Consider the following 17,945-nt stretch of genomic DNA (forward strand, 5'->3'; position numbering starts at 1 on the left):
CATCTACTCCAGGAGGTTCTGGTGGAAGCAGTGATGTCTCAACCGGAAGAGCTTAGGGATGCAGAACAGCTCAGTACTGAGGCCTAAGTTTGGAGTGAGCAGCAATCTCTCCAAAAGCAAGGCCAACAGGCAAGGGAAGGCACTGCAAATCAGCATGGTACTTTGCTTTATTACAAACGTTGGGAGCTGTGGTCACATCTGATTCTATGCCCCTGCGGGGTTTCATACTATTGGGAGGAGTCCAGAGGATGAATGCATGAAAGCTTCCTATCTATACACACAGCAGAGTACTGTTACCTCAGTCATATTCACGAAAACAGAAATGTTCTCAGTTCTCAAGAAGTCACTAAATTGTATTACTTAATGAATACTGATCTTGTACAATCTGTATTACTTAATGAATACTGATCTTATACACAAATTAAGAGGGATTGCAAAACTAGAAATAAACCAAAAACAGTTACAAATGACTTTCTGAAGACATCCCTCAGGGAAAAGAAAATTGACAGGGAAAAGGAAAAACAACCCAAGCTGCGTGGTCTTGTGAGAAATAAAGTCACTTTGAGACTTCATCTTTTTCATCTATAAAATAAAAAACAATTATTTAACTGGAAAGAGATATGAAATTAAAAACAAACATTAAAAAATAAGAACAGCTAAGTTAAATACCTACATGCGTAATGGTGTGGGAACTATATTTCTAAGCACATCATCAGAAGAAAGATGAAAGAAAAAAGATGACAAATAGGGACTGGGGGAATGCAACTCAGTGACACAGCACATGCTGCTTAGTAAATTCAATCCCATGCCATTAAAAAGAAAAAGCAAAAAACCAGATGTCAGTGGCTAACACCTGTAATCCTGGCTACACAGGAGGCTGAGACTTGGAATTTGAAGCCAGCCCAGCAAGAAAAAAAATCGTGAGACTCTTATCTCCAATTAACCATCAAAAAGCCAGAACATGGGGCTGGGGATATAGCCTAGTGGCAAGAGTGCCTGCCTCGGATACACGAGGCCCTAGGTTCGATTCCCCAGCACCACATATACAGAAAACGGCCAGAAGTGGCGCTGTGGCTCAAGAGGCAGAGTGCTAGCCTTGAGCGGGAAGAAGCCAGGGACAGTGCTCAGGCCCTGAGTCCAAGGACCAGGACTGGCCAAAAAAAAAAAAAAAAAGCCAGAACAGTGGCTCAAATGGTAGAAAGCCAGATTTTTTTTTTTTTTTGGGGGGGGGGGAAGCTTAAGAATAGCACCCAATCCCTGGGTTCAAGCCCCAAGATTGGCAAAAGAAAGTTGGGGGGGGGGGAGGAAAGGAGAGAGAAAAAATGGAAAGAAAGAAAAAGCTAAAATAAAGATGACCAATAGGTTTAAACAAAATAATCTAAACTCTTTCTGATGCAAAAACACTCAAACTATAAATTGAGAACATTTTACAGCACATAGCAAAGGGTTCCATTTCAGTAATAATAATAGCAACAACTCTAAGTCAATAGGAAATGTAAATATGATGGGTTAGAACACCAGAACAATAATTAAGAGAATTCTTCCCCAAGATCTAGGTACAAGATGTGTAAGCCCTTGTCTAATGAAAGTCCTTACAAGAGAAGGCAGCCTGTGGAAGAAATTCTCAGTCAGAAGTTCTCAAAATAGTTACTCCCCTGGTGGCACATTTTCTACAGACCACTAGGTGCAAATTAAAATTTCCCTATTCAGAGAATTCTGTGGAAGAGAAAGGAGATGAAATGGCAATTGTTCAAGAGAAAGCTGGGTGTTTGGCTGGCATCCCTGTAAGATAACAAAGCTTACATGACTTTTGCTCTCCCAAAATGACAGGAGAGGAGATATCAGCACAGATCCAATTTTAGGGAGAAAACTATCCAAAGGAGCTAAAAGATTAACAATGAAAGAGGACTCATGGGTACCCCCAACTACCCTCACACTCCCAAATTCCACAGGACATTATCAACCTACAAGTGAACAACTAGAGGAGCGTTGTGATCTATGCCTTCAGAGCTGAGTCTACGGAAAAAAAATCAGACACTCTCAGAACTCCAGTCAGTCAGCTGAGACAGACCTATTTCTCAACCATATCCTTTGATTATTTTTCCACCAAAACCCTCTGGTTTTGAAGGCCATCCACTAAGCTGTATTTTCAAATAACTGACTCATTTCCCAGGGAAAACAGCCTCAAGTAATAAGCTGTTCAGAAAACCATGGCATCAGCATCAGGTCCTCAGGTAGCACCATACCTGGCTTTTCATCCCAGCCCTAAGGTACCTGACACCTTCAGCAAGTTACTGTTGCTACATCTAGGAAATTTACACCTCTACTTGGAAGCCAGACAGAGAACCACCTGCAGGATAATTTGTATCCTAAGAGGTCTTGTTAAAGCAGAACCACTTGTGATTCTGGCCTCAGAGCATTTCCACATAATTTTTTAAAAATTCAAGATCATCACTTTAGATAAAAGTCACAGCTGTTTTATTACGAGGCTAAAAGACAAAAATTAGGCAATGAGAGACATAGAGCTGAGGGCTTGGTTTTTTCTCTCTACTTTTTTTTTTTTTTTTGGCCAGTCCTGGGCCTTGGACTCAGGGCCTGAGCACTGTCCCTGGCTTCCTTTTGCTCAAGGCTAGCACTCTGCCACTTGAGCCACAGCGCCACTTCTGGCCATTTTCTGTATATGTGGTGCTGGGGAATTGAACCCAGGGCCTCATGTATAAGAGGCAAGCTCTCTTGCCACTAGGCCATATCCCCAGCCCCTTTTCTCTCTAATTTTATAAAAGTAAAACTGGGCTTTCTGGGGAGGCACTGAGATGAAGCTACTGTATACCAACATTTATATACTGCACACCAAGACTCTTAAGGCCTATTGCTCTTCTGGGCTCTACTGAGCCTGTACCCAACCCCCTTCGCCATCTCCAAACCTGCAAACAGTCCACCCCTCCCCCTTCCTATTCAGCCCCACTGTCTGATCTCATGCCTCTAAGTGCTTATTTTCTTCTAGCTCTTCTTCTTTATTACCTCATAAGATCTCCCATCAGGGTTTGTTTGGAGATGTTTATTTGGTTTTGTTTGTGCTTTTTCTCTTTAGGAAAAGCATTGTTTTCATTTGTTCTTGTTCTGAGTTGTCTTGTTTTATCCAGACAGGTCATCACAATGTAGCACAAGCTGAACTCAAACTGAAGATCCTCCTGCTTCAATCTCCCAAGTACTAGGATTTTATCATGTACTACCATGCCCAACTTTTATAGTTTTTAAACAAGCATCCTCAGGCCTTTAGAAGTCTTCAGAGATTGCTGGTTATCCCCCACATTCATTCTTCTACTGTAATAGGTTAGTTAAGCTTAAGATCACCTAGAAGGAACACTTTCCAACTTCCCTTGCGGCTAAGCAAAGGACACATAGCTGAGTTTTGGCCAATAGGATGTAAGCAGAAATATTGTGATGTTGCTTCAGGTAAAGTGTTTTGATTACTAGGAGTGCTAGGAACAAAACCTAGTGCCTCACCCATGTTAGGCAGATAATCCACCACCAAGCCACATTCCCAGACCTGAAACAACTGCATTTTAAGGAAGTGTCATCAGAGGAAAAAGAGCAGTCCTCTTCTTTCTCCACCCCTAATACTTGCTTACTGAAAGATGGGTGTGAGGATGACATGTCAAAGACTACTCTACCTACATAGGAGGTAGAAGCCATATACTCAGGATGAGAAAACAAAGACAGAGAAACCTGAATCCTTTGCATTTAAAACTGCTGGAATATCAATCTCCAAACGGCTTTTATGAGAGGAAAAACACACTTCCATCTTTTTTATGATCTTTGGGGCGTGTGTGTGTGTGTGTGTGTGTGTGTGTATGTGTGTGTGTGTGTCCAGTCCTGGGGCTTGGACTCAGGGCCTAAGCACTGTCACTGGCTTATTTTTGCTCAAGGCTGGCACTCTACCTCTTGGGCCACAGCGCCACTTCTGGCTTTTTCTGTTTATTTGGTACTGAGGAATCTAACCCAGGGCTTCGTGCATACAAGGCAAGCACTCACTCTACCACTAAGCCATATTCCCAGCCCTGATCTTTGGTTTTTAGTCAACTGCAAGTAAAGAAGGTATGGGGGCTGGGAATATGGCTTAGCGATAGAGTGCTTGCATGAAGGAAGCCCTGGGTTTGATTCCTCAGCACCACATAAACAGAAAAAGCCAGAAATGGCACTGTGGCTCAAGAGGTAGAATGCTAGCCTTCAGCAAAAAGAAGCCAGGGACAATGCTCAGGCCATGTGTCCAAGCCCCAGGACTGGCAAAAATAAAATAAAATAAGGTATGGACTCATTTTTGGTATGGAAGCCCAAGATTTTGTTGCAATATTTAATGAAACAGATTATAAACACACATAGTGCTAGTTATTTCATAGAAGAATCAAGACGTGAAAGTATAAGAACTTGGCAAAAATCCATTAAACAGCAAGTGTATATATAAAAGTTTACTGTTCAAAACATTTATGTTGACAAGGATAAGCAAAAACAACTCCAAGAGAAGGACACAGGAGGATTCTACTGTGGACGTTATCTTTAAAGTTCTCGGTGAATTTCCTGTGGCGTACCCTAAGTGGTTACTGCATATGATTTTGGTACACTGAATATTGTATATATGCCTACCTGATCTAGGGAAGGGAAAGAAAAATGAGGATGTAACATATCACAATAAATGTATTCACTGCCCTATTATGTAAATGTACCCCCTTTGCACAATACCTTGTCAATAAAATTTAATTTAAAAAACCATTTATGTCAGGCAGGGGGAAAAATGAGGGAGGAGGTAACAAGTTGGATAAGAAGTGTACGCACTGCCTTATGTATGAAACTGTAAACCCTCTGTATACCACTTTGACAATAAAGAAATGAATACGTTTTAAAAAGAATAAAGAGCAAAAAAAAAACCAACAAAACCCAAACCATTTAGGTCCATCAACTTCCAAAATGACAGTCTCTTGCGTAGAATAAACCCCAAGTTGTTGTGGGAAGCACACAGGACAGGATTAAACTATGTCTTCTACTTATTCCTCTTGCACTTCCATGGCATGTGACACTAATCTTTTCCTCATTATCAAAACATTCTAGGCCTTGGAAGCACACCACTCTTCCTGACTCCTTCACTGCTCTCCTATCTTGACCTTGACTTCTTTCCTCCTCAATCACCCACCTCCAAACACAAGCACTTCCCAGGATTCATTCTTAGCTCCTGTCTTGAGGCCACAAGCCAAAACCTGGAATTTGCAGGCGTCACTGATCAAGAGGAACCACTTCTACCCTTTACCACCTCACAAGCCAAACCGGGGCGGGGGAGTAGGGACCGTTACGAAGTGTTGAAATTGCCTGCTTCTGTGTTGTAACATCAGCTTGGTCTCCCTAAACTCAAAATCTCCTCTTAAAAAAAGGCAGATGGGGCCCAGGCTTTGACCTCAATACCCCACAGAGGTGTCAATGAGTACAAGTAAGGAATGAAACTATGGTCTTTTTTTTTTTTTTTTGCCAATCCTGGTCCTTGGACTCAGGGCCTGAGCACTGTCCCTGGCTTCCTTTTGCTCAAGGCTAGCACTCTGCCACTTAAGCCACAGCGCCACTTCTGGCCATTTTTTGTATATGTGGTGCTGGGGAATCGAACCGAGGGCTTCATGTATACGAGGCAAGTGCTCTTGCCACTAGGCCATATCCCCAGCCCTGGTCTTTTTTTTTTTTAACTTATTTTATTTTTATTTATTTAATTTGTCAGTCATGAGGTTTGAACTCAGAGACTATGCTGAAACTATGGTCTTAGACAGAATAGGCAGAGAACAAAGATATGAAAGAATCACCCTTTTGTTGGTTAAAAAATACACTGTAGATCCAGCCAGGTTCTGTGGCTCATGCCTATAATCCTAGCTACTTAAGAGCCTGAGATCTAAGGACCATGGTTCAAAGCCAGCCTGGGCAGGAAAGTCCATGAGACTCTTATCTCCAGTTAATGACAGAAAAAGTCAGAAGTGGTTCTGTGGCTCAAATGGTAGAGAGCAAGTCTTAAAGATAGCACATAGGACCAGAGTTTGAGTCCTAGAACTGGCAGGGAGGGAGGGAGGGAAACACAAACACACACACACACACTGAAGAGCTGAGAAAATAAAACAAATACAGTTTAAGTGTGTGCTTCTGGAAGGTTTGGGGAAAATAGGGCTTTGTTTGCTGAAACCTTGGAGAAACTCTCAACTACTATCTGACACACTGAATGATGGATGCAAGCAAGAAGTGAGAATCCCAACAAAACTGAAGGTCTGTACAATGAAACAACCTTGCAAATTACACTAAACCCATCTACAGAAAACATAGCCATTCCTATTGGAAAAAGAAGAGAAGCAAAAAGGATTGGAGGCATAACTCAAGTGGTAAAGCACATGCCTTAGCAAGCACAGGTCCTGAGTTCAAACCCCAGTAACACCAAAGAGAAAGAGGGAGTGAGAGAGGGGAGGGGAAGCAAATTTGAGGTAAACTGAGTTTGCACCAACTGAGGAAGCTAGAAGTGCTGCTGACCACTGAAACCACAGGACAATGAGGATACAGCTCTGAAAGCCACCCACTGAGGAGGGTATCTAGTATCCATGACAATTGTCCCCTAAATGTCAGGGATCCAAGAACAGTGAGTGTTCAGGTACTAGAAGCTCTTTTAAAAACTCAGCAAAGAGCAGGGCTCCAGTAGCTCATGCCTGTAATCCTAGCTACACAAGAGGCTGAGATCTGAGGACCATGGTTCAAAGCCAGCAGGGTCAGTAAAGCCCATGAGGCTCATCTCCAATTAATTACCTGAAAACCAGAAGTGGGGCTGTGGCTCAAAGTGGTAGAATGCTAGCCATGAACAAAAGAGCTCAGGAACAGCGCCCAGGACCTGAGTTCAAGTCCTATGACTGACAAAAAAAAAAATCAGCACAGTCTCCAGAGGAGACCCAAGATGTCCCTGAGGGGACCCTGATACAAAGGAGCTAATACCATAGGCATGAAGATAGAACTTCTAACCTTGGCAGGGCAGGTCCTTCACAGATAACAGTACTTAAGAGCACCACCGCCTGGCATGGGGGATGCCTCTAATGAGAAGCAGACAGGAGGAAGGAGGCCTCAAAGGGTGCCCTTTCCTCCCTTCAAATTCCAAACCAGTCACTCCCTAGTTAACCTATTGAAGTTTAACTGTTTTTAGAAGGTCATGCAATTTTGCAGGTCCAATGCCATCCTTATTGTTGGGCAAACAATCTAAGGACATAGATCAGTAACTGGCACAGGGAGCTGGCTAACAGGGATAGTGTGGAAGTACCTTACTACCTCCCCAACAAAAGAGCAACCAAAGGCTGGGAATATGGCCTAGTAGCAAGAGTGCTTGACTTGTATACATGAAGCCCTGGGTTCGATTCCCCAGGACCACGTATACAGAAAACGGCCAGAAGTAGTGCTGTGGCTCAAGTGGCAGTACCAGCCTTGAGCAAAAAGAAGCCAGGGACAGTGCTCAGGCCCTGAGTCCAAGGCCCAGGACTGGCAAAAAAAAAAGCCACCAAGTGACAAGACTTGGAAGGCAGAGACTCTGCTCAATGCCAGGAACAAATCAGTATTCACTCAACAAGACCCTGACAAAACTAACAGTTGGCAGTTAATGTCTGTCCCTTTTCCAAACCATAAGAATGGTTGGCTGTACTTTATTACCCACATAGCCTCTAGGACCCCAGTCAAGGCCTGAAAGCTGTCATAGCAAATGTAAGTTGCCAAGCTATATGGATGACTTTTATACTCCATTTATGTGATCCTAGGAATGATTCAAAAGGGTGAAAATCGTAATACTGACCAAAACCATTTCCAACAGTTTAAAAAAATGTTGTTTGTATGATGAAATTTTTTGCAAGATTCATTTTAAAACAATTTCTCACCAGGTGCTGGTGGCTCACATCTGTAATCCTAGCTACTCAGGAGGCTGAGATCTGAGGATCACAGTTCAAAGCCAGCCAGGGTAGAAAAGTCCCCATAAGACACTTATCTCCAATTAATCACTCAAAAACTGGAAGTGGAGCTGTGGCTCAAATAGTAGAGCATTAACCTTGAGCAAAAGAGTTCAGGGACAGCATCCAGACCTGGAATTCAAGCCCCACAATTGACAGGAAAAAAAAAATTCTCAGCTGGGTGTGGTGAGGAGCACCTGTAATCTCAGCACTTGAGAAGTGGAGACAGAAGGATCATTAGTTCAAGCCAGCACAAGCTATATAGCCACACTGTCACAAAAAAAAAAAAGTCTAACAATATAGCTCAGGGGCTGGGAATATGGCCTAGTGGCAAGAGTGCTAGCCTTGTATACATGAAGCCCTGGGTTTGATTCCCCAACACCACATATATAGAAAACAGCCAGAAAAAAAAAGAAAAGAAAAGAAAACAGCCAGAAGTGGCGCTGTAGCTCAAGTAGCAGAGTGCTACCCTTGAGCAAAAAAGAAGCCAGGGACAGTGCTCAGGCCCTGAGACCAAGGCCGAGAACTGGCAAAAAAAAAAAAAAAAAAAATATATATATATATATATATATATATATATATATATATATATATATATATATATATCAGTGGTAGAAAGTTTAGCCTTGGGTTTGATCCTCATCACTGCAGAAAGAAAAGCCCAAGAAAGAAGCAAACAGAAAGAAGATTAGGACACTGTACAGCTGGCTGGAATAAGAGAAGGTTCTGAAGTATGGATCAGAGTGGCTGATAAGTGCTAGAACAAATGATTCTAGCACCAGGTGTCATCACCCAAAGGGCATGTCATCCAGGCAGCTGCTCAAGAAACTCTGAACCACATCTTGTGCTCTCCCTGGAATTCCATTCAAGGATGCCCCCATGACCACTCCTAGGGATGGGCTTCAAATCACTAGCCATATCAAAAAAATGTTTTCCACTACTGACACTGTTTTTACATTCAATATTCTAAAAGATGTAGTTTGCATTTTTTTCTGATCCATACCTACATAAGAAAAACAGGTAATATTTGGGCTTTTATTTCAAAATTAATCAATGCAGAAGGGATTTTTTTGTTTATTTGTATTGGTGGTACTGGCAGTATTTACTGGTTTTGGCAAGTAATCTGCTGTATCTCCAGCTTAATGCAAAGGCTTTTAAAATCTGAATTAATTCTATACTTGAAGGCAGTATTATATAACATGAGAGGGAAAAAAAGACAATTAGAAGAGTGTCATACTATTGACATATCTACATCTAAACAGCTGTGTAAGGCTGAACAAGAAAAACTCAGCTGAGCAGGTGGCTCACACCTGGGCTAGCTACTCAAGAGGGCTGAGATCTGAAGGATCCAGGTTTGAAGCCACCCCAGGCAGCAAAGTCCATGTGACTCATATCCAATAAACTAGCCGAAAAGTAGAGCTATGGCTCAAGTGGTACAGTGCAAACCTTGAGCAAAAAAGCTCAAAGAGAGCTCAGGCCCTGAGTTCAAGCCCTAAGCCCAGAATACAAAAGAAAAAAAGAGAGAGTTAAATTCTCTAGGCTGTGGTATACTCTTCTATAAAATAATAACCTCTTAGTTTCCTTCTAGTCCTAGCATTTAACAGGAGCAATTTACCCGTGTGTGTGCTAGTTCTGAGGCTTGAATTCAGGGCCTGGGCACTGTCCCTGAGACTTTTCTGTTTGCTCAAAGCTAACACACTATCACTTAAGCCACAGCTCTATTTCTGACTTTTTTGGTAATTACCTGGAAATAAGAGTCTCACAGACTTTCCTGATCAGGCTAGCATAGAACCTCAATTAGGATTACAGGAGACTAGCACCTGGCTTCAGTGTTTAAAAAAAAAAAAAAATTAAAAGAAATAATGCACTCTGCATCTGAAAAGAATTTTTGTTTTGTTTTGTTTTGCCAGTCGTGGAACTTGAACTCAGGGCCTGAGCACTGTCCCTGCCTTCTTTTTGCTCAAAACTAGCACTCTACCACTTGAGCCACAGTGCCACTTCTGGCTTTATCCATATATGTGGTGCTGAGGAATAGAACCCAGGGCTTCATGTGTATGAGGCAAGCACTCTACCACTAGGCCATATTCCCAGCCCAAGAATTTTTTTTTTGCCAGACATAGGGCTTAAACTCAGAGCCTAGGCACTGTCCCTGAGCTTTTTTGCTCAAGGCTGGCATTCTATCTCTTAGATCCATGACTCCAACATCCAGTTTTGTGGTGGTTAATTGTAGATAAGAGTCTCACAGACTTTCCTCATGAGTAGCTAGGATTACAGTCATGAGCCACCAGCATCTGGGTATAATTCTTAAAATAAGATTTTTATCATTTCAGTAGCTTACTCTCAAAATCTATCAGAAAGTGCTGGGAATATGGCCTAGTGGTAGAGTGCTTGGTTTGATTGCACAGTGCTCAGGCCCTGAGTTCAAGCCCCAGGACTGGCAAAAAAAAAAAAAAAATCTATCAAAAAGTCATTTAAATTATTCACCAGTCTCAAAGTGTATTACAGTTAATGTTACATAAGAAGGTAATTGCAGGGGCTGGGAATATGGCCTAGTGGCAAGAGTGCTTGCCTCGCATACACGAAGCCCTGAGTTGGATTTCCCAGCACCACATATATAGAAAACAGCCAGAAGTGGCGCTGTGGCTCAAATGGCAGAGTGCTAGCCTTGAGCACAAAGAAGCCAGCGACAGTGCTCAGGCCCTGAGTCCAAGCCCAGGGCTTGGGAAAAAAAAAAAATGGTAATTGCATATAGTAACACCCAGTGATCCTTTGAAAAATAAAGGCGTGTCATCTGAGTACCAAAAAATTAATCAAGAAAATGAATTGAAGACAACTCACAGGCCAAGCACTTTCAATAAAACTTTCCATAAAAGGAAATGAATTTGACATTACTCCAAATAGTCACAACTTGACCACTGAATCATCACCTTCCTACAAACATCTATTTCAACCAGCAGCAACAATCACTGACATAACACGCATAGAATCCACTCAAATGCCCTATGAAGCACATTTATATTTTCTCTCTCCCAGTTTAGAGGTCCCTAATCTGCTAGTAAGAGGCAGAGCCCAGAATGGAAATGGACCTTATAAACACAGGTCCATAATCTTAATCAGTGTCTTCAGTTAAAATTTAAATTCTTTCTAGCTGGGTGCTATGGTACACACCTGTATATTCAGCACTTAGAAGTGGTAGATTGAGTTTTTAGGACAGTCTGGCCTACACAGTGAGACTACCTCAAAAAAATAAGCAAATTTTCCGATGATGTCATTTAGTCTCTCTCCATACTGGTTTCATCAATTCACTATGGAAGCCTTCAAACAAGTAAAACTTTAATATTTGATTTTGTGTGTGTGCTCGTGCACCCGCACTTGCATACACTTGTAACTGAACTCAAGGGCCTAAACGCTGTCCCTTAGCTTTTTTGCTCAAGGCTAGCAGCTCTCCCACTTGAAACACAGCTCCACTTCTGGATTTATGGTGGTTATCTTGAAGGTAAGAATCTCTCAGCCTGGGCCAGATGTTGGTGACTCACACCTGAAAATCTAGCTACTCAGGAGGCTGACATCTGAGGATTGTGATTTGAAGCCAGTCCAAGCAAGAAAAATCCCTGAGTTCTTACCTCAAATAAACCACCAGATAACTAGAATGACAAATGGCTAACAGTGGTACAGCACTAGCCTTGAGGGAAAAACCTCAGGGACAGCACCCAGGCCCTGAGTTCAAACTCACAACTGCCAAAAATAATAATAATAACAATAATCTCTCAGCGTCAGACAAGCACCAGTGGCTCATACCTATAATCCTAGCTAATCAGGAGGCTGAGGGCTGGGAATATGGCCTGGTGGCAAGAGCGCTTGCCTCCTACACATAAAGCTCTCGGTTCGATTCCCCAGCACCACATATATGGAAAACAGCCAGAAGGGGCGCTGTGGCTCAGGTGGCAGAGTGCTAGCCTTGAGTGGGAAGAAGCCAGGGACAGTGCTCAGGCCCTGAGTCCAAGGCCCAGGACTGGAAAAAAAAAAAAAATCAGGAGGCTGAGATCTGAGGATCGAGGTTCAAAGCCAACCCTGGCAGGAAAATTCATGACATTCTTAGCTCTAATTAAATGCCAGAAAACCAGAAGTGGAAGCTCAAAGTGGCAAAGTGAGCAAAAAACTTCAAGGGCAGTACCCCGGGGGCTGGGAATATGGCCTAGTAGCAAGAGTGCTTGCCTCGTATACATGAGGCCCTGGGTTCGATTCCTCAGCACCACATATTCAGAAAATGGCCAGAAGTGGCGCTGTGGCTCAAGTGGCAGAGTGCCAGCCTTGAGGAAAAAAGAAGCCAGGGACAGTGCTCAGGCCCTGAGTTCACGGCCTAGGACTGGCCAAAAAAAAAAAAAAAAAAAACAAAGGCAGTACCCCTGAGTTCAAGCCCCACAACCAACAAAAAAAGAAAAAAAAAAAATCTTTCAGCTTTTCTTGCCTAGTCAGGCTTTAAACCTCAAATCTCATGGCATGAGCCATCCGCACTCAGCTAAAGCTCTAATATAAGTAGTACTTCAGCATCTTACTTCTATTTAACTTCAAGGCAAAACAAAATCTAAAATGTCAACCCAATTAAGTTCTGGGGTTTTTTTTTTGTTTTTTTGTTTTTTTTTAAGTTTGGGTATGGGGGAGGGGTAGTTCTGCAGTACTGGGGGTGGAACCCAGGGTCTCTAATGAAAATAAGCTGTTTAAGCTACAAAGCACCCCCCTCCCCACTAAGATGCTGATCTGTTGGTCCCGTCCAGATTCATCCTTTTGTTTCCTAAATGGCACTGGAAAAAAACAAGTCTAAGCAAAATGACCATTCCTACTAAAGCTTAAATTCCAAGTTTCTTAGTTTGGCAACTTGGCTGTGCATTGGGACTTTAAAATTATAAGCACAGATCCCAGAAGAGAACATTTCCTTTATTAGCAACTGGCTTTAAAAATTCCACCCTAGGATGCTAAATATAACAAAAATAGCTCTAGACTTTTATAAGTAAACACATTTTCCAGATTATTTTGATATTAGTGATTATCTATGAACAAAGCAGGTTTGTCACAGCAGTCAAGCAACTGTAACATCTTGAGGATTCTTTCAAATATGTCCTTAGCACTTTTAAAGAATTGACCTGAGAATTTTCTCTGGATTCTTCTACTATGAAGTAAGCTAGTTCTCATTTCACAATTCATTTCCCTAAGAAGACATAACAATTCAATGGAACTGTTATTTCTAAGGTTTTTAGATAGCAACACAAGGATATTGACAAAGCCAGAATTATGGGAGTAGATTTTTCTCCAAAGTGGGAAATATAGTAAGTCCATTTTCCCCCCAGTCCTGGGGCTTGGAACTCAGAGCCTGAGCACTGTCCCTGGCTTCTTTTTGCTCAAGCCACAGAGCCATTTTTGGCCATTTTCTGTTTATGTGGTGCTGAGGAATTGAACCCAGGGCTTCATGCATGCTAGGCAAGCACTTTTCTACTAAGCCACATTCCCAACCCAATAAGACCAATTTAAAAAATATTACACATAGATACATTCATCAAAAACAAATAATGTGGGGCTGGGGATATGGCCTAGTGGCAAGAGAGCTTGCCTTGTATACATGAGGCCCTGGGTTCGATTCCCCAGCACCACATATACAGAAAACGGCCAGAAGTGGCGCTGTGGCTCAAGTGGCAGAGTGCTAGCCTTGAGCAAAAGGAAGCCAGGGACAGTGCTCAGGCCCTGAGTCCAAGGCCCAGGACTGGCCAAAAAACAAAAACAAATAATGTATTTCACAGTTTTTTAATGTACTCTTACTAAAATTTCCATATATGACAATTTAGATATACTAAATAAGAGAGTAAAGGGCTCACTGCCTTGGAGCTAATGGCCCACAAGAGACTAACAAAATGGATAATTGCTGTATTTTAGGAAGAGCCTGCACCTAGCAGAACTCATAAACAAGGCGTCCTTTGATTGTATAGGTGGTTTAAGAGCAGATGTATTAAGGCACCTTTGGCTGGATGGCTCCTCATGTCCTCCCTACCTAAAACATGGATAGCAAAGTTATAATCAGTCTACAGGAGGGGAAGTGAGAATAAGTGAGAGGGTCATTCTGATCAAAGCACATGCATATGTGAAATACTATGGCAAAACCTCTTTAAACAAATAATAAATACTTTAAAAAATAAATGACAGGGCTGGGAATATGACCTAGTGGCAAGAGTGCTTGCCTCATATATATGAAGCCCTGGGTTTGATTCCCCAGCACCACATATACAGGAAATGGCCAGAAGTGGCACTGTGGCTCAAGTGGCAGAGGGCTAGCTTTGAGCAAAAAGAAGCCAGGACCAGTGCTCAGGCCCTGAGTCCAAGGCCCAGGACTGGCAAAAAAATAAAATAAAAATAAATGCAGGGGCTGGGTATGTGGCTTAGTGGTAGAGTGCTTGCCTAGTATGCATGAAGCCCTGGGTTTGATTCCTCACTATCACATACACAGAACAAGCCAGAAGTGGCGCTGTGGCTCAAGTGGTAGAGTGCTAGCCTTGAGCAAAAAAAGAAGCCAGGGACAGTGCTCAGACCCACAGTCCCAAGCAACAGGACTGGGGCGGGGGGGGAGTAAGTATAGCCCACCAGCTATCATTTGTCCTTTCTCCTCATTACATTTTTTGTTTCCTGGTGAGTTTTTTTTTTTTTTTTGATCCACAGAGTCTCAGTAACAAGAAGTATGATCTCACCCTAACATGATCTAACATGGTTAAATCTTCAAAGATCTGACTACTCATCAGTCATGTGCAGGATTGAATAGAGATCTCCCAGGCCACACCATTAGATTCCAACAGGAGGCTTAGACTTCAAAATACCTCACCCCTGCAAGGAACTCTCATCTGTACCTTAGCTCTACATTTAAATATATTCTAAAACTCAGTTGTGCAGTTCCCTTAACATGATCCACTGTCAAAAGCAGTAACAAAAAGTTGTTTAAAATCCCATCAAGGGGCTGGGAATATGGCCTAGTGGCAAGAGTGCTTGCCTCATATACATGAAGCCCTGGGTTTGATTCCCCAGTACCACATATATATAGAAAATGGCCAGAAGTGGCGCTGTGGCTCAAGTGGCAAAGTGGTAGCCTTGAGCAAAAAGAAGCCAGGGACAGTGCTCAGGCCCTGAGTCCAAGGCCCCGGACTGGCAACAACAACAACAACAACAACAACAAAATTCCCATTATCAGCCCAAGGCCAGTAGGTCATGCCTAAAACCCTAGCTACTCAGGAGCCTGAGATCTAATGGTCATGGTTTGAAGGCAACCACAGGCAGGAAAGTCATGAGACTTTTATCTCCAGTTACCCACCCAAAAGCCAAAAGTAGATCTGTAGCTCAAGTGGTAGAGTGCTAGACTTGAGAAAAAAAGGCTCAGGGACAGACAGCACCCAGGCCCTGAGTTCAAGCTCCAGGTCAGATACACACACACACACGCATACACATGCATCTCTTCTAGTAAAACTGCTATGGTGACATCCAGTCACTACATCTTGTGCTTGCTTCTTTCCTGAGTCTCCTTAGGTCCCTTTAAATAGTAATCAAAACAAACAGACTTGATAAACAGGTGCTGTGGGCATGGTATAAGGCGATCGGAACTGGTGGGGAAAGATGATCCTAAGCTCCAGAAAAACATTAATCAAGTGACAATGTGGTGAGTGATCCTCCAATGTCACAGACAAGACATTTCTGACAGTAGAAATCTTTGTATTGGTTGTAAGACCATGTAGGCCAAAGATTGCATGTGCAGGTCATCCGTTGGCAACTTCAGAGTTAATGGGTCTCCATCATTCTGGCCCAGACTCGGCCTGTCTATTCAACACAACACTGCGTGATGAATTTTTTAAATAAGATGCTCCAGGCCACTGCTAACTCGAAAAGCAAAAAAACTATCACAAAGGGCCAAACCTTATTGGTGGCATTCAATGCCTAAACTAACCCGAACACACAAACCTTGCACTCCAACCAAAGCGGTGCACCCACACACACCCCCGTAATTGGCTATGTCCCTATCAAGATGGCCTCCTTACCTTCTTCCTTCACCCCACCGATGCCCACACTAGGCGCAGGAATCAAGCCCACCACTGAAAGATCTTCCAACACCTGCTGACTAACGGGGCTGGTTCACTGCGAGAGTCAAGAAACCTCTCTGATTATACCCTACGGATTTAACTTCCAAGGAGGGGTTCAAATCTCCCAGGAGACAAATCCAATGGCCTCGATCTCCGCACCCCAAATGATGAGAATCACCATAGCAGTAATCACAATGATAATCGCATTTTAAAAGGGTGATGCTAAGCCGTTCTCAGAGACATACTGAGGACCACCTGGAGAGGCAGATGGGGAACACCCCCCCCCCCGCCCTGGGAGCACGCCAGCCGAGCACCATCCCAGCGCGCTCCCTTCTGTGCCCCCCGAGATGTCATTTCAACCCCGACCCACAGAGTGCCCGCCGCTCGGGAGCTGCGGACCCCCGCGGCGCCACGGTGGCCCAGACCCAGGGTTGGCGGGCGAGGTTAGCCCGCTGCACGCTTCCCTCCGCCCCCCGAGCCCGGGCCGCGCCCACCTTGTCCTCCGGAGGTGCGTCGGGCTCGCGGACCACCCTCTGCCTCAACTCCGTCATGCTGGAGACCTCGGCGCGACGTCGCCTCGGGCCGGCAACGCAGCCTCTAGAACCGGCAGCTCAGCGCCGCTGTGCGGAGCTCCTCAGTCCGGTCCGAACGGCTCGCGCGGCTCCGCAGCGGCCCTTCCGCCGCCCGGCTGCGGGTCTCAGAGCTCGGCCCTGTCCAGGACCGCCGCCGCCCTCTCACCGGAGCACCGCGCAGTGTGCTCTTCACAGCCTCAGCCGCGGGCTCCTCCTCCTCCTCCAGGGAAGAGGGCTCTGAGCAAGCGCGCAGGCGCACCGCCGCCATGTCCGCCAGGGCTATCGGCCAATGGCGCGAATACCAGAGCGAGGCGGAGCGATGGGGGCGGGACGGAGAGAAAGGAAGAGGTGCGCACTGGGTAATAGCGTGAGGAGGGCGGGGAAAAGCGTGCGTTTCCGAAAGAGTTAGCCAATGGGAGTTCCCACCAGGTCGCGGCTGGCAGCCGCGAGTTCCCAAGGCGCTTGAGGCTGCTGAGGGTGAAAGGCGCCACCCAGAGGTCTAGCTTGGTGCGTACTTGCTGTCTTCATCTGTCGTCCTGCACACACTTCAGGAGGGTTTGTCGGACCCTAAATTTAAAGACCTGATTAAAGCTGGGCACCAGTGGCTCACGCCTGTAATCCTAAAGATATTATATCTGAAGAGTCTGTGAGACTCTTACCTCCAACTGACCACCAAAAGAAGTAGTGTTGTGGTTCAAGTGGTAGAATGCCAGAGGAGCACAAAAGCTCAGGGACACTGCTCAGGCCTTGAGTTCAAGCCCCAGGACAGGCACTAACAGAAAAGACAAATGCTGATTCTTTCCCATCATCTCGTTTTAGCAATAATATCCGTGGTGATTAATGGTGTTTCCATATCATTATGAATGCACATATCTTAAAATAATTAATGATTTTCAATCAAAAGTAGTGTGTGTGTGTGTGTGTGTGTGTGTGTGTGTGTTTTTGTTTTTTGGTTTTTTTGGCCAGTCCTTGGGCTTGGACTCAGGGCCTGAGCACTGTCCCTGGCTTCCTGTTGCTCAGGGGTAGCACTCTACCACTTGAACCACAGCACCACGCTGGCTTTTCCTGTTTATGTGGTGCTGAGGAATCAAACCCAGGGCTTCCTTCACGCATGCTAGGCAAGCACTCTACCGCTAAGCCACCTTCCCAGCCCTAGTTATTACTTTTTTTTTTTGCCAGTTTTGGGGCTTGAACTCAAGGCCTGAGCACTGCCCCTGGCTTCTTTTTGCTCAAGGCTAGTACTCTGCCAACTTGAGCCACAACGCCACTTCTGG

General features: G+C 44.2%; 1 protein-coding gene across 1 annotated transcript in view; it reads right to left on the bottom strand.

The window, feature by feature from the left end:
* The window catches only part of Cds2 (CDP-diacylglycerol synthase 2), a 47,848-nt gene extending 31,015 nt beyond the window's left edge, over positions 1-16,833 (bottom strand). The window contains 1 exon segment of the mRNA XM_048348840.1: positions 16,594-16,833. Within this exon segment, the coding sequence (XP_048204797.1) occupies positions 16,594-16,650 (57 nt within the window). The 5' untranslated portion in view covers positions 16,651-16,833.
* Positions 16,834-17,945: the final 1,112 nt, after the last annotated feature.

Source organism: Perognathus longimembris, chromosome 6, assembly GCF_023159225.1.
Source record: "Perognathus longimembris pacificus isolate PPM17 chromosome 6, ASM2315922v1, whole genome shotgun sequence".
Lineage (NCBI taxonomy): Eukaryota > Metazoa > Chordata > Mammalia > Rodentia > Heteromyidae > Perognathus > Perognathus longimembris.